General features: G+C 33.5%; 3 protein-coding genes across 5 annotated transcripts; 1 reads left to right on the forward strand and 2 right to left on the reverse strand.

The window, feature by feature from the left end:
• Positions 1-2,446: 2,446 nt before the first annotated feature.
• On the reverse strand, positions 2,447-5,294 carry LOC120276245 (E3 ubiquitin-protein ligase RNF144A-like). The gene is made up of 6 exons (XM_039282967.1): positions 5,216-5,294; positions 3,962-4,053; positions 3,742-3,882; positions 3,514-3,624; positions 2,793-3,367; positions 2,447-2,525 (listed from the first exon to the last, which is right to left on the reverse strand). The coding sequence occupies exons 1-6, from the start codon at positions 5,292-5,294 to the stop codon at positions 2,447-2,449; spliced, it is 1,077 nt and encodes a 358-aa protein (XP_039138901.1).
• A 4,773-nt stretch (positions 5,295-10,067) lies between these two features.
• LOC120275500 (protein NUCLEOLAR COMPLEX ASSOCIATED 4) lies at positions 10,068-16,245 on the forward strand. Its single transcript, XM_039282103.1, has 15 exons — positions 10,068-10,466; positions 10,566-10,658; positions 10,881-10,954; positions 11,326-11,387; positions 11,551-11,599; positions 11,820-11,911; positions 12,064-12,149; positions 12,927-13,028; positions 13,714-13,772; positions 13,865-14,039; positions 14,620-14,793; positions 15,085-15,223; positions 15,389-15,446; positions 15,547-15,652; positions 15,844-16,245. Exons 1-15 carry the CDS (start codon positions 10,101-10,103, stop codon positions 16,033-16,035), a joined length of 1,827 nt encoding a protein of 608 aa, XP_039138037.1. The 5' UTR covers positions 10,068-10,100; the 3' UTR covers positions 16,036-16,245.
• A 280-nt stretch (positions 16,246-16,525) lies between these two features.
• Positions 16,526-19,478, reverse strand: LOC120275501 (probable protein phosphatase 2C 47). 3 transcript variants are annotated; one of them, XM_039282106.1, is made up of 5 exons: positions 19,427-19,478; positions 18,777-18,931; positions 18,500-18,697; positions 18,009-18,214; positions 16,526-17,298 (listed from the first exon to the last, which is right to left on the reverse strand). In XM_039282106.1, exons 2-5 carry the CDS (start codon positions 18,852-18,854, stop codon positions 16,740-16,742), a joined length of 1,041 nt encoding a protein of 346 aa, XP_039138040.1. In that variant the 5' UTR covers positions 18,855-18,931; positions 19,427-19,478; the 3' UTR covers positions 16,526-16,739. The 3 variants fall into 3 exon arrangements, with proteins under 3 accessions (XP_039138040.1, XP_039138039.1, XP_039138038.1); XM_039282105.1 differs by lacking the exon at positions 19,427-19,478 and having other exon boundaries at positions 18,807-19,420; XM_039282104.1 differs by lacking the exon at positions 19,427-19,478 and having other exon boundaries at positions 18,777-19,420.
• Between the last annotated feature and the right edge of the window lie 4,932 nt (positions 19,479-24,410).

Raw genomic sequence — 24,410 nt, forward strand, 5'->3', positions numbered from 1 at the left:
ATGTATGTATATATATACATATATTATGTGCACTTCTACATAGACCAAATCAGAATAAATTCATTGATCTCCATGTTCTTGGTTGTATCTTGTTAATAACAATAGATTTAAAGATTGTTGTAAACAAAAATCACAATGAATTCAACAATAACAAATTTAGCAAAATCCATTAAAAAAAACTAAAATTTCTTAGGCATGTAAACTGAATTACAAGCATTAAAAATTAGAAATAAAATAAAATAAAACCTCTAAACACAAAGTTTGACAATTGTAATATTTAATAATTATAATAAAGAATATTGGGAAATTTGAATGGATACTTGGCCTATTTCTCAAAGGAAAAAAGCGCCATCCGCTAAAACTATTGATTTTGCAATAAGACCAACAACATTCATTGTTGTGTGTATCTTCTTGTTCTTAATTTTTGGCTTGGATTATAATACCAATGGCCACAATCAATGACCACGTCTTTCATAGAATAGTTGCCAAGACGGTGATATTTATAACAAAAGGTAGCAAGATATCCACTATTCCAATTTTAACAAGAATGATGATTTTATATCTATTATTTTTGGAATTAATTTTTAAATAAGATATGGTTTTTGATATTTTTAAAAAAAAGTTTGATTTTTTTTTTTAATATTATTAGATGGGTATCACCTCTAGTGATGACCATCTAACTTGTGTTTTTATGTCGTTGTACTTGTTATTTCTTTTTTAATAGATGATGATTTATCCATTTTTATTAAAAAAAAATCGATATTTTTTAGGATTATTAAACAGTTTTAAAATGTAATTAAAATTTAAATAAAATATAGTTTTAACTTTTAAAATTTGAATGTAAGAATTGGGAAATTCCACTATAAATTTCTCCTTTTCTTTTTTTTTCAAAAAAAAGGATTGACCGACTGACCACAAACCATTATAAACTTTTCTTTAATTTTTATGTAGAAAATTTTGTATTTTAAAATTTTTAATTTATAATATGAATTTGCTCCGGTGGCTTGTGTATATTATCAAAATAACGATAACAAAATAAAGTAAAATGAGTTTATTTTCAATATTTATCTAATTTATATAAAAAAAACTAATGTGAGTGATTTGTGTAAGGGTGGAATTGTTAATGTCCATTATAAGCTTTTTCTCAAAATTAAGGATTGAATGTATTTTTCCGAAACTGCCTATTCTATTCTCTGTATTTTAAAAATATTTATTTTAAAATTTTCTTCATTTTTGGTGGGTGTAACTAACTTTACACCGAGTATCTATAATCATATACTATTGCATATGAAGATGCTTTTATTTAGTTATATAATTTCAAAAATCATGTTATGCAATTTTTTTTCTTCTGTTTTTTTAGCTATTACTTCTCATGTGGACGAGGTATTAGGAATTTTGTCAGTAAACTTCTCCCAGCGAGTGTTTTTTTATATATAAAAATTTAAATTTGAAATTATTTATTTAATTGAAACAAATCTCTATTATATGGACCAAATCCTTGTTTATTAAAATAATTTTTATTTTTATAAGATTATATAAAAAACATAATCAATTTTTATTTTTTAGTTTAAGTTTTTAAAAAATTATCACAACGATCCCAAAGCAATTTTATTTTTCCAAATACCCTTAAACAGCCATCTAGTCAAGTATTCTATTCTAATACCATAAGGCCAGGGTAAAAAACATCTGGGAGATTTTATTTTGATTTGAATTGTTCAAATGAACTATTTAGTAGCTATGAAAACCAAACAAAGAACACAGCTGAGGTGTGTAGATGCACTGACCTTAAAACTCATTCGTGTCCACATCATGCACCTACACGAGTTCAAATGAATAATGGCATATATAAAGTGGGTAAAAAACCTTGCAAATAGGTAATGTGGTACTAAACTAAATAAGAATGTTTTGAAATCAAAGATGGGTCAAATATACATGGGCCTCTAACAACAAATGGCTAATGTTTAAGGTATTGTTATTATTCCATCTCTCTGTCTTTCTCATTCACTTTTTCTCTCTTCTTTTTTAACATCTGGGGAGTTCTATGCACACACATACATATCACGTGATGAATCAACGATTTTTTATGAAAATGTTGTCAAAAGGACAAACAGATACATAAGTACACTAGATAGGATAGCGTACAAACCTTCTATGAAAATTCCTTTCGTCTTGCAACCATCGGAAGATGAAACCATTGTTTCTCAAGAGACCTGAAAAATAACACTTCGCTCTGACACTAAAACTAAATTATTGGTCTTTGAAAAACAAAAAAGACTGTCCATTAAACTATAAGAGAAGAAACTAATTAAGAAAGAAAAGAATGGTTGAGCAATGTTAAAAAGGCAGCTTCTCTACCTTCTGTTTGATGTGCTTGCAATTCATTTTGGAAGCCAAAACTTACAAAAATATATTCAAAAAAATATATTCAAAAAGAAAAAAAAAAAAATTAGCTTTTGCATTTCTCGCAGTAATGAGTAACTTTATCCATCTCAGTTCCACAACGATAGCAAAATCCAAAGCCACACCTGCAGAACAAACCCAAATATCATGTAACTAAACTCTAATCATTTAAAAAAACACACACACACACACACACACACACACACACACAAAAACAAGCAACAAAGTTCAACTCTATTTGGAATCTAGCTTCTTACTCTTAGGTGAAAAAGTATTGATAATGCACCATAAAGCAAACTACAAATGCAGGTTACTTAAGATAACTTCAATTGACTGAATTCGATTTCTTTAGTTCAATGGTTAAGCAGAAAAAAAAAAAACATAGACATTACCTGCATGAAATGTACTTGCAACCATCGATCTTTTCGACAAAAATATGGCACTTCGGGCACCTTGCCCATTCGTTATCTTTCGCCATTTTCATCAACAAAAGATCCTCACTCTGCCTCTCATCCTTGCCAAGTCTCTGATATTCTCTGCAGTCAAAACCAACATGCCAGGCAACTTTGCATCGAGCACAAAACATTCGATGGCAATACGGACACTCAGTCTGTGTAATTCCCTCGCCGTCATTGATCAACAGAGCCGAGCAATTCTTAAACGGGCAATAGTACTTTTCAGTATCCGATACCATATTTTCGCATAACTTAAGTCCCCACTTTGTATAAATGTCTGTGGGCAGGATTCTCCGGCATTTTTCGGGCAACAAAAACCCAACTTCGCATTCAAGACATGATATTTTCACTGCACCTCGTTCCAATCTTTCCATAATGTGCTTTCTCACACAATTTCTGCAAAATCTATGAGCACATCCCTCTATGTCAAACATCTCATTTTCAGGAACGTCATCGATGCAAATGCTGCATTCTACCTCCTTTTCAGGCCTCGACGAGCCTGATTCCCCAACCTTTTCATTAAAACACCAGTCGATAATAGCCTTTTCTTAGAAACACCGGCACAAAATGAAATAATAATAATAGTAATAAACTGGCTGAATATTATTCTATGTGTAGCTATTTTGTTTCATTGCATAAGTTTAGAAAGAATTTGTACCTCAGTGTCTGACCAAGAATACATTGCTGGGTCGAAATCGTCATCAAGTTCCGCCTCATTGTATTGAGGAGAACTGGGATAGTGATGGACTGTATCATGCTGAAGATTCATCTGATTGAACAATTAATATTATGTTCAGCCGAGTATTCGAAGTCTAGTTTCGTATTTATGAGTAGTAATAAAAGTAGTTACTTTGTTTCATTGCATAAGTTTTTCAAGAATCTGTACCTCAGGGTCTGACAAAGCATTCAGTGTTGAATTGTAATTGCTACCAGTTTCTGTTCCATTGTCTTGAGGAAAATTGAGATCATTATAATTGTAATTCACTTCATCATTATAATTGTAATTCACTTCATTCCTGTGATTCATCTGATCAAGCAATATTACTGTTAGTATTTCCAAATATATATGTGTATATTTTATGGTATAAGCTTGTCGAAGTTTGTACCTGTTGAGTATGATTAGAGGCGAGAGATGTCGAAGTGTTTGTATTGTTGTGATTGTTCTTATTACGTGCTCGGGCCCTTTTACGTTCATCAGCTGCATGAACAAACAAAATTGCAGGCAATGCATCACAAGAGTGAAGCTAAACTCTTCATACAAAACTCATAGTTTTGTTTAAAATCATAATCAAATCTGGCAATTCATGAAGAAAAATATATATATATATATATATATAGTTCATAATTCAATAAATAGAATTCTAATTCAAACTCATGACATTTAAACAGAACAGCTTATCATAAACAATTCAACAATATCAATGATCGATTAAATATTTTTTATACATAGATGTCGAAACTCATAGTTTCACTTGTACTCAGAAACTCTAATTCAATGGAAAGAAAACTTGGATTTCAGTTCAAACTCAAGAAATTTATACAGAATAAATCACAAAAACTTCAACAAAGATAATGATCAAATATATGTATAGACATTAAAGCTCATAGGTCCGTTTCTACTCAGAATCAAATTCACAAAATTGATACAGATAGAATAAATCACAATAAGTCCAATAATTATCATGATCAATTCAATAGTTCACACAAACTACACAATCATGCAGTCAAACATTAAAAAGAAAACACTAGGGTTTCCATAGAAATATGCATATGCTCACAAATTTTACAATATCCATTAAGAAATTAAACCCTAGTATATATGAAGACATATCAACTGATTTACAAAGCATTACTTTTAGTTTTTTGGCCAATAGGCTCGCTTATGGATCTCTTGGGGGCCATGCAACAATGGAGGAGTGAAACTGGAAGAGTTGCAGGAATAAGATTATTTTCATTGATTTACTAATGTGTATATGTATACAAATTAGTTACTTTAATAAAGTAGAAAATAATATTAAATTATTCTATCCTAAGAAATACCCCAATTTATTTGATTTTCAATCACTATAATTATCTGCATAGAATATATGGTAATAAAAATAAATCTTCACATAATCATATTTTATACAAAAACACTGATTCACACACAGAGGACGTGGGACCCACACAAGGACTTGATGAACAGTGATTTGGTGTACATTGTATAAACAATACTAAAATAATACAATAGGGGAAGATTCGAAAAGACATTTGGGTTATCCAATAGTTGGTAATTTACAAGTATTACTAATTAAAAAAAATAAAAGGGTGAATAAAAAGGTGAAGAATAATAAGGTGATTAAAAGGGTTTTGGATAACACCTTGTTTTCTGCTCCAAAAGAGAAGAACAACAGAACAACCAAAGATTGCTGCTGTGCTGAAAATAACATTAGGGTCCATTGTTGTGTATGCTGCACTATACGTTAGGTTTCACTCTCTTTAGATTTATATATATAAATAAAAATTATTCTTATCAGAAATAAGGAACTCTTTGATTCCATTAAGTAGGATCTTCTACGAGTCCAGTTAGAACTAGGGTTTTAAGATCCAATCAAATTAGGGTTTATTCCAACACTATTTTACATTAAAAAAAAATCATAATTCATGAAGAAATACCATTGTCTCTTAATAAATTTGACAAGTAAGATCTCTCAATCATAGTTATAAAAAAGGAGGTAAGCTGTCAATCGTTTAGAAGAGAAATAAATTACTATAATAAATTCTATTCTATGTGGTGTCAAGCAAATTCATATTTAAAAGTGTTTATAGTTTATAAATTTTTTTATTTTTAATATTAAAAATAAATAATTTAATCTAGGTATAAATTGAATAATCAAATTATAGATGAGGATTATCTTTTACAATTTTAAAAAAGAAAAACATAAAATCCACTCAGCCAATATTACATGCATTGGTATTTTTTAATATTTAAATATTTAAAAGATAAAACTATAGGGAAAATTTACACTTTCATCCCCTTCTTCTTTTTACCAAATTTAATGTGCATGCTTGTGGGGTTTAAATGGTATTTTCGTATTTTTTTTAGGCGCAGGTGCATCTTACCCAACGATATATTTACATAATACTTTCATAATTCCAAAATAAAAATAATAATGAATTTTTACTAGTAAATATACATCATGTATATATATATTACAATATTAACAAACCACCACCGATATATTTTTTATCACTTCACTTCGACTATATAGTGTGGGAGAATTAAACCTTGAATCTTTTGCATAAGAGCCAAATATATTACAGCTTCACTATTATGATAATGACTACATTATATATATCTTTATAAATCAATAAATAAGGTGGCAAATTTCCTAAGACACCAAGTTGGTTTATTGTATTAGGTCTAAGTGAACAATAATTTTCTGAAGTCATTGGCACTATCAACACAGATAGGGCTATAAATGAGCCGAGCTGAGTCGAGTCGAGCCGAGTATCACTAGGCTCGAGCTCAAATACATTATTCGAAGGTTCGAGCTCGGCTCGAGCTCGTTCTAGCCATTTTTTTTGTGCTCGAGCTCAGCTCGCTAAAAATCTCAAGTAGCTCGAGCTCGGCTCGTTTAAGCTCGAATTAGGATAATATATGTATAATGTAAGTAATTTAATATAGTTATTTAATTATATATTTTTGTAATTAATATATAAATAATTTAATATTATATATATAAGCTCGTTTAGGTTTGCGAGCCTCACGAGCTGAGTATGTTTGGGCTCAAGCTCGGCTCGATAACGTAAATGAGAAGCTTGAGCTCGGCTCGGCTCGTGAAAAATTGAATCGAATTCGAGTATTGACCGAGCCGATCTCGAGTAGCTCACGATTAGCTTGGCTCATTTACACACCTAAACACAGGACGCTAAAAACTCTAGTTTTCTCCTTGTTAAATTGAACTAGTCCTCCAACTTTATTTGTTTTCACCGCCTGTACTACAATATCTAAAAAAAATTAATTATTTTTAGTTGAAATCAAACATCACACATCATTTTAGAATTAAAATTACATTTATTTCACTCAAGTCAAATGTTCCATACTATTTTTTTTTTTTTTTTGAAAGAGCCCCAGGGCTTTTATTGAAACAGAAAAGCAAAGTTACAAAGAAAAGCAACAAAAGAAAGAAGAAAAAAACCAACAAACAAGAGAAAGTACAGATAGAACAAAATCTAAAAGAAGAACCCAGTATCAGCAAACAACTTCATCACCCAACGCGGGAGATCAAGGCCAATGTGAAACAGAGATATTTGATGAAGATTAACTCCAGATACAACAAGTTTAAAGACAACACCCATCCAAGATTGGGGAACAACACGAATGCAAGGAGAATTAGCAGCTAAGAGGAGGCTATTAATATTAGTAATCCATTGAGCAAAATGCCAGGAGCAGACTGGAGAAGAAGTTCGGAGTAGATCCAAGACAGGTGAGTTTCATAAGAAGATGGTTTGCACGGGGGTAGAACGATCCACAGCAAGCTGCAAAGCGATAGAAAGAGTTTGAAGGTCCGCAGCAAGGTGGGAATCAGCAAAGGAAACATGCCTACCTGCAAAGAAAATATTGAAATTAGACTTAGAAGAAATGAATCCTCCTCTGCAGGATAGAGAAGCCTGATTCCAGCGCGATGCAGAGAACAGGAAAGGCCCATCCAAGCTGCAAAAGTTGTTAGAAAAGTTTTTCCTGCAAGATAGATTTCCAGCAATATTAATGTTTGAAGCAAGATTAACAGCTCTGTGAGCAATGAGGTAGAAATTGGGAGATATGCCACGAAAGATTGCATCACATCTTGCCTTCCAAATGTACCAAGCACCAAGAGCAATAATGGCTTTAGTTTTTGCAGAAAATTGAGGACTAATTAACCAATCACCAGATCAAAAACCATCAGGGAACTGAATGTGTTTAGAGATAAGATTAGAGATAGTATACCAGATATACTGAGATTTATAACAGTGATTGAATAGATGCTCAGACGTTTCAGAGTTAAGATTACAAAAGATGCACATTCTTCTGGGACCAAGATTAATAGAATAGAGAAAATCAGATGTAGAAATGCGGCCATGAAATACCAGCCAGATAAAAAATTTAACGCGAGGCATAACTTTGAGATTCCAGATTTTCCTCCAACTCACCCAGGTGGAAGAAAAAAGACAACCTCAATTTAAAACATGATAAACATTAGAGGTAATTATAACAGAAAAAGTTTTATGGGCCCAAACCCAAACGTTAGTTGATTCAGAAATACTCTGCCCAAGACAAGGCAGAATATCTCTAGCATGAAAGCTAAAAAGTAAAGACAAACGATGCAAATCCCAGCTGCCATTAGAACATAAATCAAAGCAAGTAAAAGAATTAAAATCAAGATCCATTTTCAAAAAGGTTGGTTTAAAAGCTAAAGGAATCTCAAAGCACCAGGGGTCATGAAGAATAGAAGTGATAGCCGGATTAATAACATTTGCCGTACGACATAGGCCCTTAAAAAACCAAGAACAGTTCTGAGGCAAAGAATCTCTCCAAAAATTAATCAGCCCGTATTTATGGTGAGCAATATTAACCCAAATGGAATCCGTGGAGTTAAGATAGCTGAAAACATGTTTAGCCTTAAGAGAATGAGTAGCAACACAAAGGTTCCGGATAGCAATCCCCCCCTCAGTCTTGTCCTCAATTAACCGACACCAAGAGACCGCATGGATGCCCTTTCCATTGCCACCCATGTGCCAAAAGAAGTTTCTAACAATCTTGGATATTTCATGAAGAACAGATTGGTAAACAGGAAAGACCGAGAGATAATAGACTGGGATAGCTAAAATGGAAGCATTAATAAGAGTAGATTTAGCTGCTAAAGAAAGATTAAAATGCTTCCATCTGGAGCAGGTACGAGAAATTTTATCCACCATAGGTTTGAAAAGAGAAACCTTAAGTCTTTTAGGGGAAATGAGAACGCCAAGATAGGTAAGAGGGAAAGAAGCCATAGGAAAGTTGATGATAGAAATAATACTTCTGGGCACTCTAGAATTGAACCAAGATGGGAAATATATTGCAGATTTATTAACATTGGCTTTTTGACCTGTAAGAAGAGCATAAATCTCTAAACAAATCTTGATATTTCTAGCAGCTAAACGAGAAGCCCTGGAAATAATAAGAAGGTCGTCAGCATACATAAGGTGATTAAAGTTGTAAGAAAGGTTTGCGTCAAAGCCAGGAATCAAACCAGAATGAAGAGCCTTGTTCAGAATTGAAGAAAAATTTTGAGACACTAAGATAAAAAGATATGGGGAAATAGAATCCCCTTGGCGAACACCACGGGAAGAGGAAAACCAGTTCGAAGAGGAACCATTAATAAGGAGAGAAAAAGAACTAGATTTTAAACAAGTGTCAATCCAAGATATCCAAATGTTAGGAAACTTCATCTTAGCTAAGGTGGTAAGAATTGCACTCCAATTAAGCGAATCATAGGCTTTTTCAATATCGATTTTAGTTAACATCCTAGGGGGGTTCTTAATATCGTTCTCCAAAGTATGCACTATCTCATGTAAGACAATGATATTATCAAAAGAGCAACTACCCGAAACAAAGCCAACTTGCTCACGACTAATGAGCTTAGGAAGGACACTTTTAAGCCGATTAGCCAGGATTTTAGTCACAATTTTGAAATAGACATTGCATAAAGATATGGGACGATAATCAGAGACAAACCTGGGATTATCCTTTTTAAGAATGAGAGTGATATAGGTTCTGCCCAAAGAAGCCGACAACACAGAATTATAAAAAAAAATAAGAGATTGCCTCAAAGAGACTGTCTCCAATATCTGACCAAAAGAAACGATAGAATTCTGCATTAAACTCATCAGGGCCGGGAGCCTTACCCGAGGGGAGATCTTGCAAAACAGCAAAGACCTCATCCCGACTAACCATGGTAAATGTTCCATACTATTACCATGGTTAGAAGATACCATGATATGAAATGAGATCTGTCACAATTCACAAATCCAAATTTAACGACAATTTAATATCTTTGAGGTGTACACGTGCAATTTGAAGGCCTATTCTCTCACTGTATATGCAAATTTGACGTTTTGCAGGGGTACTTGTGCAAAACGAACCCAAAATCGGTCAAGAATCGTTGCTAAATTCACCGAGTTTGGAACTCGTTCAGATAAAACCCTCAAAAACTCAACGGTGCTCCTCCGCCCCTTCTTCCTCTCATGGCGAAGACGAAGACGAAGAGAAAGGGTGAAACCCTAACCCTAGATCAAGTGAAAACCCTAGGTAATGAGCTTCTCTCCTCGAGAGCCCACGTCAACAACCTCCCGGTTCTCCTCTCCTTGCTTTCCCCCTCTTCCCCTCTCGACCTCGCCCTTGAGTCTCTCATCTCTCTCCAGTCCTTTTTCACCCCTCTAATCCCCGAGATACCTTCTTCTTTCGCTGCACGTTCCAAATCCTTAGCTTCTGGAGAGGATTTTGATGGCGCCGAGTCCGTTTACAAGCTGTGGCTCCGCTCCCGGTTCGATGAATTCGTGAACTCGCTCATTGAGATCACTGTCTCATCCCTGTCAATAGAGGCATTGAGAGTAAGATATTAGCTTTCGTTTCTACAGTTGCAATTGGTGTCAATGATAGTGTGAATTGAGGGATTTTTATATTTGTGCTTTTATGGGGTTTTATTGTAGGATGTTTCTTTGGATGCAATTATGGAGTTTGGTAAGCTGGGGAAAGAAGGGAAGTTCCAATCAGCTATCTACCATCGGTTTATTCAGAATATCGTGAGTGTTTCGTATCTTTTGGAATCAAAAGGAGCTATCTTGCAATATCTATAACAGGAAATATTTTCTCTTCTCAATTTGACATAGGGCATTTTGCTGGTTTATTCCTTATGTCTGACATGCATCAGAGTGAATGATGATTTTGCTGTAGGCAGTATGTGTTTGTTTTCTGGTTTGCATCTTGATCTATGCTTGGTTTCAAATTATTTTTGTCAAATGCAGATTCAGGCGACTTCTTCTGTTGATTCTTTGTTAGAGTTGATGGCATCAAAGTACTTCAAGTACATAGATGTGTGGTAAGAACTAGAAGGTTTCTTGATCTTTGTTTTATATTTATAGTTCACTACTATAGATTACTTGGTCAAATGTTGCTGTCTATTTTGTCTTAACATTAAAGTTGCAATATCTAGCTACCTTTTTGATAACCATACTGATCTTGTCCAACTTTAAAGCCTGTTTGCACTGGTGTAGATAATTTATAAGTTTCCAAAAACATCTCTAGACCTGTGTGTAAATTACTCAATTACTCACCCCATTTGGTGATCTTTCTTGTTTGCTAATATTTTAAACCAGTTGAACTTTTGCATTCGTGAAGCAATTTTAAAGCACATGAAACTTGATTCCTTTTTTTTTTTTAAAATTATATATTGTGTGCCTCTTATTGCAGTTATTTCACTTATACAAGCATTGATAAAATTGCACAGAGGTATGAATCAGCAAGTATGTCAGGTAAATTTTTGCCACGATAAAGTTTTGGTCTTCTATGGCATTTTTATTGTGTTTATCTAGAATTTTATACTTTCACTTTTCAATCAATTTGATCCTTGCTTAACTGCATGATATTAATTGTGCAATTGCTGGTGATGATTCTAATTGTTTGATATTTGGTTAGATACTGGAGGAATGAGCTTGCAAAATAATGGAGAAATGTCCCAATCAAGGTAATCATCAGAATTTATTAGGGGACGGTAGTTGTATTCAAATTTTTATTCGTACTTGTGATTACATACCCTTCCTCATTGGTCTCCTTAATGCTTTGTTTTTGTGATTATTCTTGGTCCCTTCCCTACATCAATGCTTTTCTTGATGTTGTCATCTAATTTTCTTACCACATTTATTTTTAATTAATAATTCTTTTCGCATGGCATTTTCATGGAGCAGAGTTGATGTTGCAGCTCATGTGATATTTAAGATTTTATCTCACATCCCTCCCTTAGATTCAGAAGCTGCTTATGCTATGTGGAGTCAATTCGGTAAGTATAATTCTGTATGCTTATGGTTTCCCCAAGAAGAGATTTATCGTTCGAAGGATCTTGTTTATTCTGTATATAAAGTCATGGAAAATATATTTTCCTTTAGATTATGAACGAATTCATCTCATTACCCTTTTGTGAAATTGTTGCAGGCCTTTCGTCTAAGAAGCCAAAAAGATCTTCTAAGGTTTTGGTGACAACTGAAGATTCCCAAAAATTGGAGGAGGCGAATGAGGAAGTGAGTTCAAAGCAGTCACCATAATTTTTTTAAATTTATAGTCAGCATCCATAGATGACTAATCAGCCTTACAAAACTAACTTGAAAGACATGATATGTACTGACAAATGCTGTCAACTTGGCTTCTGTCAAGGCCCGTCTTTCTACACAAGTGATATTTTCAGCTTCACAAATGTTTGTTTAAGAATCATGTTATTGAACACTACTTCTGGCAACATAAGGGTCCTACAAGCTTTCATCTTTGTCTGGTCTGTCTTTGATGTGTGATGGAGGACATCTGCATCAATGTGCCTACTTTATTTGTTTGTTTATTTTATTTTTATTTTCTTAATGGTACAAACAATATAGATATCTTGCTGCTTAAGGTGGAGTTGACTCTTGATCAAGTCAATGGCATTATTGGATAATATGTTATGACGTGCATCCTTGGTTATGTGTAGGATTGTATTTCCTGCCTTTCCAATCTGACTTTACTTGGCGTGTGATAAACGCTGATATCAACACTCATAGCCCTTTCATTGTTATTTATGAGTTATAAATAGGATTTGTGGTATGGTCATGTTCTTTTGTGATTGTAATCTTGTGCCCATAATGCATTATTGAAATCATGCTGAATTATGTGTTAGGAATGTAATGTGAAGGCCCACACCCACACCCACACCCACACTAACACTATTGTAGGAATTGCATTAGCCTTTATGCATGGGTTGATACTTGATTATATACTGATCATTGTTCTGTGTACTTCTATTTCTGAACATTCTTATTCTTGTTCAGGCCTCATCGTTGGGGCATCTCACCAAAAAGATCAAGCTGAAATTCACAAAGGCATGGTTATCTTTTCTCAAGTTACCACTTCCCCTTGATGTGTACAAGGAGGTATTATTTCATAGCACATCTTGCTTTTCCTTTTTGACATTTCTTTTTGATTCAGATCTGGTCATGTCTTCATTTGATTGTGGATTGTCCCATCCACTCATCGATGCTTTTTTGTTTATCTCACTGAGAAAGATAATGGAATTCACTCTGTTATAATTCTGATGTTTAGAAATAAATGGCAGCCTGTTATTTTTGTAGATTCTTGTAACTAGTTGATGTTCTTGTTTTGGAAAGTTCTAATACACATATGAATGCCTTATTATTTTTATATTTTATCCCATAGTCATCTTATATTTCATTTGTTGAAGGATCATGAACATCTAGAACTACTTAAATGTTGTGTTGCATTAGGAAAGTAGGTCTTTGTATTCCTTTGATATTTTTTCCGGTTAAGTTCTCTGTGAAATAAGAGCATACTACTTAGACTGCAGGGTTAATACTAGCATTCAATATTTTGTGTGATGTTGCTTATTTCCGTGTAAGTTGTGTTGTTTCTGTATACCACACCAAATACAGTGACTAATGTTTAATTCTTGTTTTATGATATCTAATATCTGATTACAATCTTTAATATCGCGAGGTCTCTGCTTATCATATTAAAATTATATTTTATTTCAGTTACAGCCTTTTTTTTTCTACTTACCTACTGATGTATGGTTTGCCTGCTTTTATTTACAAAAATCAGGTTCTTGTCACTCTCCATCAGAATGTCATGCCTTATATGGCAAATCCTGCTATATTATGGTGAGATCATCTAAAGTTTCTGTGACTTTTGTTGATTAAATCTGAACATGGCTTTTTGTGAGACTGACCTGTAAATCTTCACTAAATTCCAGTGACTTTTTAACAAGATCATATGACATTGGTGGTGTTATCAGTGTCATGGCTCTCAGTGGCCTTTTTGTTCTTATGACACAACATGGGCTGGAGTATCCCAAGTTCTATGAAAAGCTTTATGCATTATTGACACCAGCTATTTTCATGGCTAAACATCGGGCAAAGTTCTTCCAAGTAAGTTTCTTTTTGACTTTTTATTGGGTATTTTTATGGAACAGTTAAGTCATTTCTTAGAATTAAAAGTAAATTTCTACAAGGCTTGACCATCTGCTTCTATTGCAGTGGCCAGTGGGCAACAGGAAATGCATTAACCCCAAACAAGCAATTAGAATTTTATTCATTGATATGTTGACAGTTTTTGCCAACTATATTTTGTTTCAGTATTGGGATTATCAATTGATTTATACAACTTCTTAATTGAAAGAAAATTTGATTTTGATTGACTCAGATTGAGCCAAATGACATACCTTAGAGTTTGTTTACATAAAGTAGTTTCAAGGAACTGAGACTTGTATGGAGTGATGTGATTTACATTGGTTCTTGATTGATATAGAAACTAGGTTTGTCACAAGCATAAAATTTTGAAGGTCACCCTGGCAGATAGTTGTGGTATCTGGCCCTGCTAACACCAACATGTAATTATATAGAGTTAACTGCACAATTTTAACTAATAAGAATTGTTAAATGATGTATTTTTGTTTTGTCCTTGGAATGCAAAAAATCAATGTATTAACCTATGTTTGCATTGTTGTAGCTCTTGGATACTTGCTTAAAATCTGCATATCTTCCAGCATATCTTGCGGCTGCATTTGCAAAGAAATTGAGCAGGTTGTCTCTTTCAGCGCCACCATCAGGAGCACTAATTATTATTGCAATAATTCACAATCTTCTGCGAAGACATCCCTCAATTAATTTTTTAGTTCATCAGGTAATTTTTTTTTTCAGTATTGCTTAATCAATTATTCCTAGTGTGGGTAATCTCTTTAATTAAATCAACTTCTTTTTGTTTCATTGTGTGTAGTTTCATGTAAAATGAAAAATGAGCAGTATTTTCATTATTAACATGTGCCTAATCATTTTGACAATGCCATTACCTCACTAATATAACCTTTATCAATTACAACCCCATTTTTTTTTGTCGACTGTGAACTCTTGATAATCACCTCTGTAGTAGTTTTATTCTGTTCTTGTTATTTATGTTGCACATCCAATGGTGCAGATGGTGAACGATGAAAGTACCAAGGACGAATCACTAAATAATACTGAACCTAGTGAGAATTTAAGCATCTCATATGCCACTCAAGGTGTCGATCTTTTCAATAGTGAGGAGACCGATCCTGCAAAGTCTGGTGCCATGCGTGAGTTTAAAATTTTTCTTAAAATAGTTGCTTTGTGAAACGGTCCGCTTATCATTCAAGCATGCCTCCTGTAACTGCTACTCCCTGGATTACAACTTCTATAGTTTATTGAAACCATGATTATCTGATCTGATGAACTGATGGGTGCTATTACATCTGGCACAGGAAGTTCTTTATGGGAAATTGATACTCTTCGCCATCATTACTGTCCTGCTGTCTCCAGGTAGTGAACCTACTCAGTTTGACCCTTCGCTCTTTCATAGTATTGCTGGTGTTTTTCTTGTTTCTCTCTTGCTTAGCGGTTGTATTAACCCTTTCATCAGGTTTGTTGCTTCCCTTGAGAATGATCTGACAGTAAGGGCAAAAACTACAGAAGTTACAGTTGGAGATTTTAGCTCTGGTTCCTATTCTACAATATTTCAGCAGGAGGTAAGCTTCTATTTCAATCACTGCCGACATCTTTCTTGTTTCATTCAAATAGTGAATGCTCTGCCCTGATCCTTGCAAAAGAGTTATGATTTGTATGTAGTCCTCAAGGGAGACTAATAGGATTTGTAGCCAATCTCGCAAAAAACTCGATGCCATGTTTTCATAGTCTCCCATTCTTGAAATGCTTGCAGATCCGACGGCGGGTAAAGCAGGTCCCTCTTGCATTCTACAAAGTGAACCCAACCTCCCTCTTCTGCGAGGCTGATTTTCCGGGTTGGACCTTCGGAAAGCAAGAAACTGGACACAAAGAAAATGAAGCAATAAACCCAATTGAAGAAGATGGTCAGAAAAACATAAAAAGGCAACGGGTGGAATGCTGCTGATTGAGATATAGATGGTTTGGATAATTACTCCACAACCAAATGAGATAACTTGGTGGAATTTATGGAAATCTATGGCCATTTTTCTCATTATCATTTTTGTTGTTTGGGACCCAACTCAAGTTTGGGATTCCAAATCACCTCCAAATTTTGTTGTTAAATATATATATTTTGTCATATTACCATTATAGTTTGGCTGTGGTATCCTCCTTACTGTTCAGTCTCTTCACCAGTGTTTAGATGCAGCTGCAGCTTTTAGTAGGACAATTAATGTATTCATGGAAATGCTTGAACAAACACTACAAAAATGGTGATTTTTTTTTTTTCTCAATAGTTTCACTGTATTGTAGTAAAACCTATGATCTTATCATGTTAGATTATTATCAATCTGTTAAAAGAATGCAGAAGAATATCAAATTATAATAGAGATCACTTATATATAAAAAAACTGCATGCAAATTCCGGTAGAATTACAGTTAAAAACTCTTGAGGAGCCAAGCAAGACTGGATCAGTCATCACAAAGACAAATAATGTGATCTCAAATGTACAAGATTAACCTACAGCCTCAAGACCAAAAATGGAAAGAAACAAAAACATACTCACACGCACAAAGTCACATTACCATGGCCCCCCATCATGCTTTATTAATATTATTAAAAAAAAAACTCGGCCTCCCGCTTATGCACAGACAGTAGTAGCCAAGTATTCAGATATCACTGTCCAAAGCTCCTTTCAGAAGATGCAATCCTTCCAATGAAATACTCTTCCTCACTCTGGTTTTTGGTATATCGATGCGTGGAGGTGGATCGGTTGAGAAGCATATCACAACAACAGTCAGATTATCGCAAGAGTTTCGATTAAGAGCCTCCTGGACGAGCTCCTTTGAGCACCTCTCTGGATCATTGTGCAGCATGAGCTCCTTCCGGACTAATGTCACTGCACATTGGCTGCTCATCACATCCCATAGACCATCACAACCCATAATTAGGAACTCATCTTCTTCTGTTAATGTCAAGTCCTGCAATTCAGGCTCTGCACTTAGAGGGCAGTTAGATCCTTTCGAGCCTTTCATGTGCCAGTCACCAATTGCTCTTGCTACTGAAAGTTGGCCATTCAGATATCCATCAAATATTGTACCTCCTAGCTTCTCGATTCGAAGCCTTTCAGTGTAACAGTTGGGCTTGTGGTCTCTGGAAAGCTCAACAGCTCGTCCTCGCTTCCCTAATACAGCTCGGCAATCACCAGCATTGGCAATAAGCATAGTCCTGCGTCGGTGGATAGGGTTTGGTATAGAAAACAAGCCATGGGTTAGCATTCAGACAGAGGAAAATAAATATTGATCTTGATCAAATATGATACTAGCAGTAATTATGTGTCAACACTTTCAACAGATGTCCTGTGGTACATTGAGAATTTGAACAACCATGATTCAAATAAAGAGACAATATCAAATGCCAATCAATTAGTGATTTAACGTGCAAGATGATGGCTTGAAACAAACTTTTAAGTATAGACCATTTTCAATGTTCAATAAATATTGAAAAGCAAGGTAGCAATCATTAAATAACATCAGTATTATTTTGGCACAATATCAATAGTGAATAACTACATGGCTGGCCTAAAAGGCAACAGTCTAAATATGGTATATAATAACATTTTCTTCTCACAAAGTGTAGGTTGATTGTCAATCATTCTTCTCTAATTAGAAATCTGGCTTTGATCCTCCAATTTGAACTAGCAATGGTATCCTAGAATTGCAAAAAGTACACCCTTGCCAAATACAGATGTCATCATAGTTACTGAAAATAGCATTAAATCATTTTGCTTCGTTAAAATGAACTCCAGTAACTAACTATGACACACATGGAACTTGATTTAATACACAATCTAGTTCTTTGAAGCTTGGAGCACGCTTGGCATCAATCATGACCAAGAATACTTGAAAGCCAGAAAATCATAGAGATTGAGTCTTAACCTTCCAAATATAAGAGCAGTGAGTGCTGTAGTGCCAGAAGAGCGGTCCAAGTGACAGTCATCAGCAAATGCATGATCAATTTTCACAAATGCACTTCTTATGGCCTTCTCCACAGAAGCAGGAAAATGTGTATCCTCAATTATGAACTTTAGAATGTTCTTTCGCACAAAAGATGCTGCATCAATGCCACCATGACCATCAAATACCTGCACAAAAATGAAAAATGCACCATCCAGCAATCAGCTTAATTAACACACACTTAGTAGGGAATATTAACCATAAAACATAAAAATCATTAGTAAGTCTTTTAGCTCCAAACAGGTATGTCCATATTAATATGCATGAGCATCAACTCAGCAAATGATGCATGAGCATCAACTCAGCAAATGAGATGATACAGCATTGCCTCATATTAATATGCATGAGCATCAACTCAGCAAATGATGCACAAATTTAAATTCAATTAAGTCAGAAGTAGATGATCAACATACCCCATAGAAAGCGCCCGGTGAAGGGAAATTCACTGCTGCTCCAACATGATCAATAAGATTATCTATCCGAATGTGTTCGTCTTCCATGCATTGCTTTGGACCAATCTCAGAGTAACTTCCTGATCGAAACACAGGTAAGAACTTCGTCTGATCATCAGACGGAGAAGTCAAGCCTGAGGGATTCCGAATGCCAAATTCCTAACGAATCAATTCATGACTTAGAAGTTAACACAATAATCATAATTCTAAATGGCATACAACCATTAGTAAAACATACTAAATCAGGTGACAGCCAGGTAGTGCTCACGCAATGCCGAATAACAGGAAGTAGTCGAGGGGGCTTTCCGACCTTCATTTCTTTCAAGCCTTCCAATGTACCAGGATCCTCACTCTCGATGGAAGACACATTCTCCTTGCTTCTATATGCACCATCTAGCATTGTAAAAGTAGGTGACAAATCAGCCCCAGCTGCCATTTCTCCTTCCAAATCATTAGCTCCTTCTTCCAAGCAATAACTTAATCCTCAATCTAATCCTTCTTCAATGTCCACTTTCCCACAAAACTCCTCTTCAACAGAAATTATACATACCAAGCTATCAACATCCACACAAATATACAAAATTCAAGCCAGACAACAACCATAGCTTCTTCTAATTCGCACAAATTCAACTAATACATTCATAAGAATACCATAGCCTTGAAAAATGGCATCAAGATTCAAAATTTAAGCAACCATTGATTCAAATGCATCAAATCTCCCAGAAAGACCCAACTTTTCTCTGTAAATATGAAGCTTTTATGGATCTAAGCAAACCCTAGTTTGATCTGAAGCAAATTTCACATTCAAAATAGTAGAAAATGAACAATAAACTACAAATCATGAACAATAACACATAGAAACCATTGCAAGGAATGAGATTCACTTGCCTGATCCCACTCATCTTCATCTTTTTCCCCTAATCATCTCGACCTCCAAAAACAAGAAAGAAATTTTCTCGAAATTCAAACGAAAGAGAAAAATAATAAAATATTAACGATTTAAAGAAAAAGTCACGTCCTTTTATCGATGTATTTTCCTTGAATGCCACGTGGCACACTGAACTGTTTTGTACACGTGGCAAGAAAATAGTGGCCAAAGCGTTAGCTGACTGAATGGGGCCATCGTCTTTCACGGGCCTGTGCGATTCTCAACCGTCAGATCCGCGCTCTACGATGCGATATGGACGGTCGAGATGTCGGGAGGGTGGCAGAGGCCTCATGAGCCACACTAGATGATTGAATGATTAATAAGAACATTTATATCCATCTCTCTCTCTCTCTCTCTCTCTCTCTCTCTCTCTCTCTATATATATATATATATACACACTCATACTCTAGAGAAATTGTTTTTATTTCATTTTTTTTTTGTTCCAAATAGAGTTTCAAATTAAAAAAAACGAATAAAAGTGTTTTTCTTGATTTATTTATTTATTTTACAAATGCAACCAAATATTGTGAGAGGTATTGGTATGAATTGGGAATTAAACGCCCAACCCATATGTCTTTACTTGGTGATATGAGATTTGTACTGTAAATCTGAATTCATAACTGAGATTTGTCATCACCACTGTATCTATGTGAATTTGAATTTGAGACATTTTAAATGTCCAGCAACAATATTTTTTACAGCGAAATCAGTGGCGCTCGATTGTGAAATTTTTCGTATCTTGAATTTAAACTCCGTATATAAAATAAAACTTAGCTTGGAACTAAGTTATATTAATTAATTGAAAATTTTCAATATATACATACACATAGACCTATTTTTTTTATTATAATATAAAGGATATTCAAAAGTTTAAAAGAAATAATTAATATTAATGATTGGCGTAGCTCCAACCATTCCTAAACACTAACGCACAAATAGTTATCTCTTGCCCTGCTATTTTTATTTATTTTTCTCTATCCTTTTAAGTATATATATATATATATATATATATAGAAAGAGAGAGAGAGAGAATACGTTTGCAGTTCACTGTTATATATATATATATGCAAAGAATACATCGAATATCTATAGTGACAACAGTGATAGGGGAAAGAGAAAGACAGCAGAAACAACTAATGCATATGTTGGATTTTTTTTTAAGTAGAAATCATTTTTCATGGTTTAAATTATTAAGTTATTGGTACGATCTAATAGTTCAAATTAAATTAATGTACATCTCATTTTTATTATATTCTTATTTATAAGCACAATATATATAGTTACTGTTTAGTTATGCATTTCAAATTTGAGTTTGAATTTGAATTGAATGACGATATCTTCTTAAATTTAAAATCTACGTGTGTGTATATATAATGTTTTTAATTAATAAAAAAATAAAAAATTTAATAAATTTATGATTTATCCACATTTATTTAAAAAAAAAAAAATTAATGAAGATATCCTGCTATTTTTTGGACTTGAGATTAAAACTATATGAATGAAATTCAACCGCTTCTGAATTAACTTAGGATGATTTGAATATTAATTAAACCCAATAGACATTATATTTACGAATAAAATGAATTATTGTTGTTTTAAAATTCAATTGCCCACAAACAATGATTTGCAAGCCTCAAGTTAACATATAATAATAATAATAATAATAATAGCTCAAATCATAGATAAAACATAAGAACATAAAGAGAATTCCATAATAATCAAAATAATAAAAAAATAATAATAATTACATTTCATTTTATTATTACTTCAAAAAAACACAATCGTCGCCTTAAACTTTCTTTTTCTTTTTTTAATTTAATTTTACTATTGAAAGATTCTTGAATAATTCTCTATTAGTCTATCTTCAATCTCAATGAATCTACAGTTCTGCACCATATTACTTTTCAATTTTGTAACTTGATTCATCCAACTTATTACTAACTTTTGGTGTATAACATATATGATTTTTTTAAAATTGCAATTTAGTTTCTGATGCAGCGGTATACTCGAACTGTTGATTCACGCACGAATACCCAGTACAAGTCTTCAAAACCTGTTGATCAATGATAGCCAGGAATTGGAAAAAAGAGAGTAAACTTTATTACTCAAGAGAATAACTATTACAAAACTGATCATATTCTCGCCCTAGGCTTACATTAAATAGGAAAAATCAAAGATATGAAAATAATCCATAAACGGAGATAATTCAAAAATATACCAAAAATGGTAAATTTTTCAAATACCAGCAAGAAATAAAAGAGTTAACAAAATAAACGCTAACGCCATAAACGGCTTACAAATCAGAGATTTCTAGCCAAAAGAATAGCGAAATCAATTATTACTAAAAATAACAAAATCAGGGTTTTCGAGGCCTAAACGATGGAATTTGGCCGAAATCATGCATGACTCACGAGTTGTGTTGTTGGCAAACTTGTGACTTGTGTCTGTTGGCCCGTTTCCCATCAGACTAGGCCCAAGAAACCCAAAAAACTCCACCGCCCGGCGAATTACTAAAATACCCTTATTACTTCGAGTCCCACTTCCACATGAACGCGCATGCCATCTCCTCAATACGGCCCGCATCAGTTTCCCTGCTAATTAATTCATAATCAAACTAAATCCATATATCAATTAATGGCTTCACAAAGCTTAATCCACTTTCAAGATTTCACTGTTATATGTTAGCCCTTTGTTATTTTGATTTATTTCAGTGGGTTACTGGGTAGCCTAATGATATCACACTTGGATGGTGAGTTAGTTACGTGGGGTCTATAGTACTGTCCAATATTATGTAATATTATAAAAAATATTATATAATATTATTTACTCATTGATCACAGTCATATTTTACAACCTCCAAAGCCATAGTGTATAGAGATTTATAAATGTCGGATTATAGTATATGACATATCATTTTGAGCTGAAATGACATGATATCATTACCCTGTATGTTAGCTTACCCCACATGATAAATATCTAAAAAGTCATTAAGTTGTTGTAATTGGTGCATTATACTTGTCTGTCTGTTTTTTTTTTTCTTTTCTTTTTTTTTGACAACTCTTTGGTGGGATGGTGTTCATTGTTTTTGTAAAAAAAAAATCTTTTGTTTCCTAGATCACTGCTAATTGATTTCTTATTGTACATTACTTTTTTTTTTTTGTGTATTCCATAATTCTTCTTCTTTTATTGTGTTTTATTATTATTATTATTATTTTTAATAAAGTAGATAAACTACAAATTTATTAATAAGAAAATAACAGAGGAGTACAACGGAGAGAAAACAACGAACAAGAAAAGCTAAGAGTAAATAACTGACTAAAATTCTCACAAGAGATGAAGAGAACAGTTAGCAGGAGTTATTTTTTATTTTATTTTATATCTTAATTTACTTGGTTTACCTTTTTTTTATTTATTTAAATGCTACTTGAAAAACTGAATTTGTAATTTAGTCCCAATGGTTTTGTCATGTCTTCAGGGATGGTACCAAGGACTTCTTGATGGGGGAAAGGAAGGGGGGCTAGGGCAAAATATTAAAAAAAAAAAATTTCAGTCCACATAAATTGTATTCAATACAAAATAGTGCGATATTGTGACATTTAATTAAAATAATCACAAAAAAACATAAAACATTTATCTATGCACACTCGAGCTAGAATTGCCATCTGTGTGACGCATGCTACTCAGAGGAGGTAACTGAATACGATGAGTTTGCAATTTTTAATTATAGACTATAAAAAATAACAAGCAAAATATTAAAGGTGCTAACATTACATTACAAACTAGTCAACTACCAAGATCATTAGAAGAATCAAGCACACAAAATTGTTTGAACATGGTAGTTGTAACCTTAATGCATCTAAATGATTGAATTTGTCTTATGGAACCAATTTTGTTACGTCATTGAATCCAATTTTATTATGTGTTAATGAATATTTATGATTCTATGAATATGAAACCTTTGGTATAGCTAGTCTTATTGAAAGTTTGAAACCTATTTTGTTATGCATTTTACTATATAGATTTAACACTAAACATTATTTACTTATACATATATACATTATGATACATATTAATATTTGATATTTAATATTTTCAACAATTTAACTCACCAAGGCATTTAATCAAACATATTGTAGGCATATGTATAAAAATGAAGTCTATGATTCATGTTCTATTGATTTCACCCATAAATTTAATACATTCATTCTCTCATTTTCAATAAGAAGTAATACTTGATCATTGATTGTATGATCCAATAATTAAAAAAAATAAATACTAAAATATACATACTCAATTAAAAGTAAAGAGGATGCAGTGAAGAAGCAACTAAGCAGGTTGATAAGTGATAACTTAATGCTGTTAAGCGTTATGGTGAAAACCTGGAAATAGATTTTGATTAAAGGGTAAAACTGACATTTCAAATGTTTGAATGTTGGTTAGGTTTGAGAGGGAAAGAATGAACGACAGAGATTAATTTCATCAAGATGATTGGTTTAAGTTCGAGGCAACCTCAAGAGTCAAGATTGGTTTTCCAATGAATGGCCAGGATGCGATCATCAAATGGATGCATATTAGTTCGAGGCAATAGTTAGTTGATTTGGATGCAATTGACTCATGCTCTCAATACACCAGTTTCATTTTAGTTACTGAGGTTTTTGTAAATTATTAAAGCATAGTTTCTGTTAACTTGGCTGGTTTTTTATTCTATTTTTATGTTTTTCTTTAAACATCTCATCTTTCATGAATTATCCCGTCTTGTAGAAATGTTTTCTGAGATCGAGTTGAATACAAAAGTTCTTTCTCATGATCTTTAGTATCTATGTAGTGATTATCAAAACGGATGAGGGGCTGCTGGCGGGGCTGACATGGCCAAAGGGGCCTGGTTTGCATGGTTCTATAACTTCTATGTTTTCCGGCCAAACAAAAAAAAAACCTTGTCGGTGT

The sequence above is a fragment of the Dioscorea cayenensis genome, chromosome 14 (assembly GCF_009730915.1).
Source record: "Dioscorea cayenensis subsp. rotundata cultivar TDr96_F1 chromosome 14, TDr96_F1_v2_PseudoChromosome.rev07_lg8_w22 25.fasta, whole genome shotgun sequence".
In the NCBI taxonomy this organism is placed as follows: Eukaryota; Viridiplantae; Streptophyta; class Magnoliopsida; order Dioscoreales; family Dioscoreaceae; genus Dioscorea; species Dioscorea cayenensis.

Coding starts and splice junctions, on each gene's coding strand:
- LOC120275501 (XM_039282104.1), bottom strand. CDS start 18,974: ATGGCAGCTGGGGCTGATTTGTCACCTACTTTTACAATGCTAGATGGT. Junction 18,215..18,499: donor CACCGGGCGCTTTCTATGGG/GTATGTTGATCA, acceptor ATTTTTGTGCAG/GTATTTGATGGTCATGGTGG. Junction 17,299..18,008: donor ACTGCTCTTATATTTGGAAG/GTTAAGACTCAA, acceptor CCACCGACGCAG/GACTATGCTTATTGCCAATG.
- LOC120275500 (XM_039282103.1), top strand. CDS start 10,101: ATGGCGAAGACGAAGACGAAGAGAAAGGGTGAAACCCTAACCCTAGAT. Junction 10,659..10,880: donor ATCGGTTTATTCAGAATATC/GTGAGTGTTTCG, acceptor TGTCAAATGCAG/ATTCAGGCGACTTCTTCTGT. Junction 12,150..12,926: donor TGGAGGAGGCGAATGAGGAA/GTGAGTTCAAAG, acceptor ATTCTTGTTCAG/GCCTCATCGTTGGGGCATCT.
- LOC120276245 (XM_039282967.1), bottom strand. CDS start 5,294: ATGGACCCTAATGTTATTTTCAGCACAGCAGCAATCTTTGGTTGTTCT. Junction 4,054..5,215: donor CTTTTGGAGCAGAAAACAAG/GTGTTATCCAAA, acceptor TTGTTCATGCAG/CTGATGAACGTAAAAGGGCC. Junction 3,625..3,741: donor ATGCTTTGTCAGACCCTGAG/GTACAGATTCTT, acceptor TTGTTCAATCAG/ATGAATCTTCAGCATGATAC.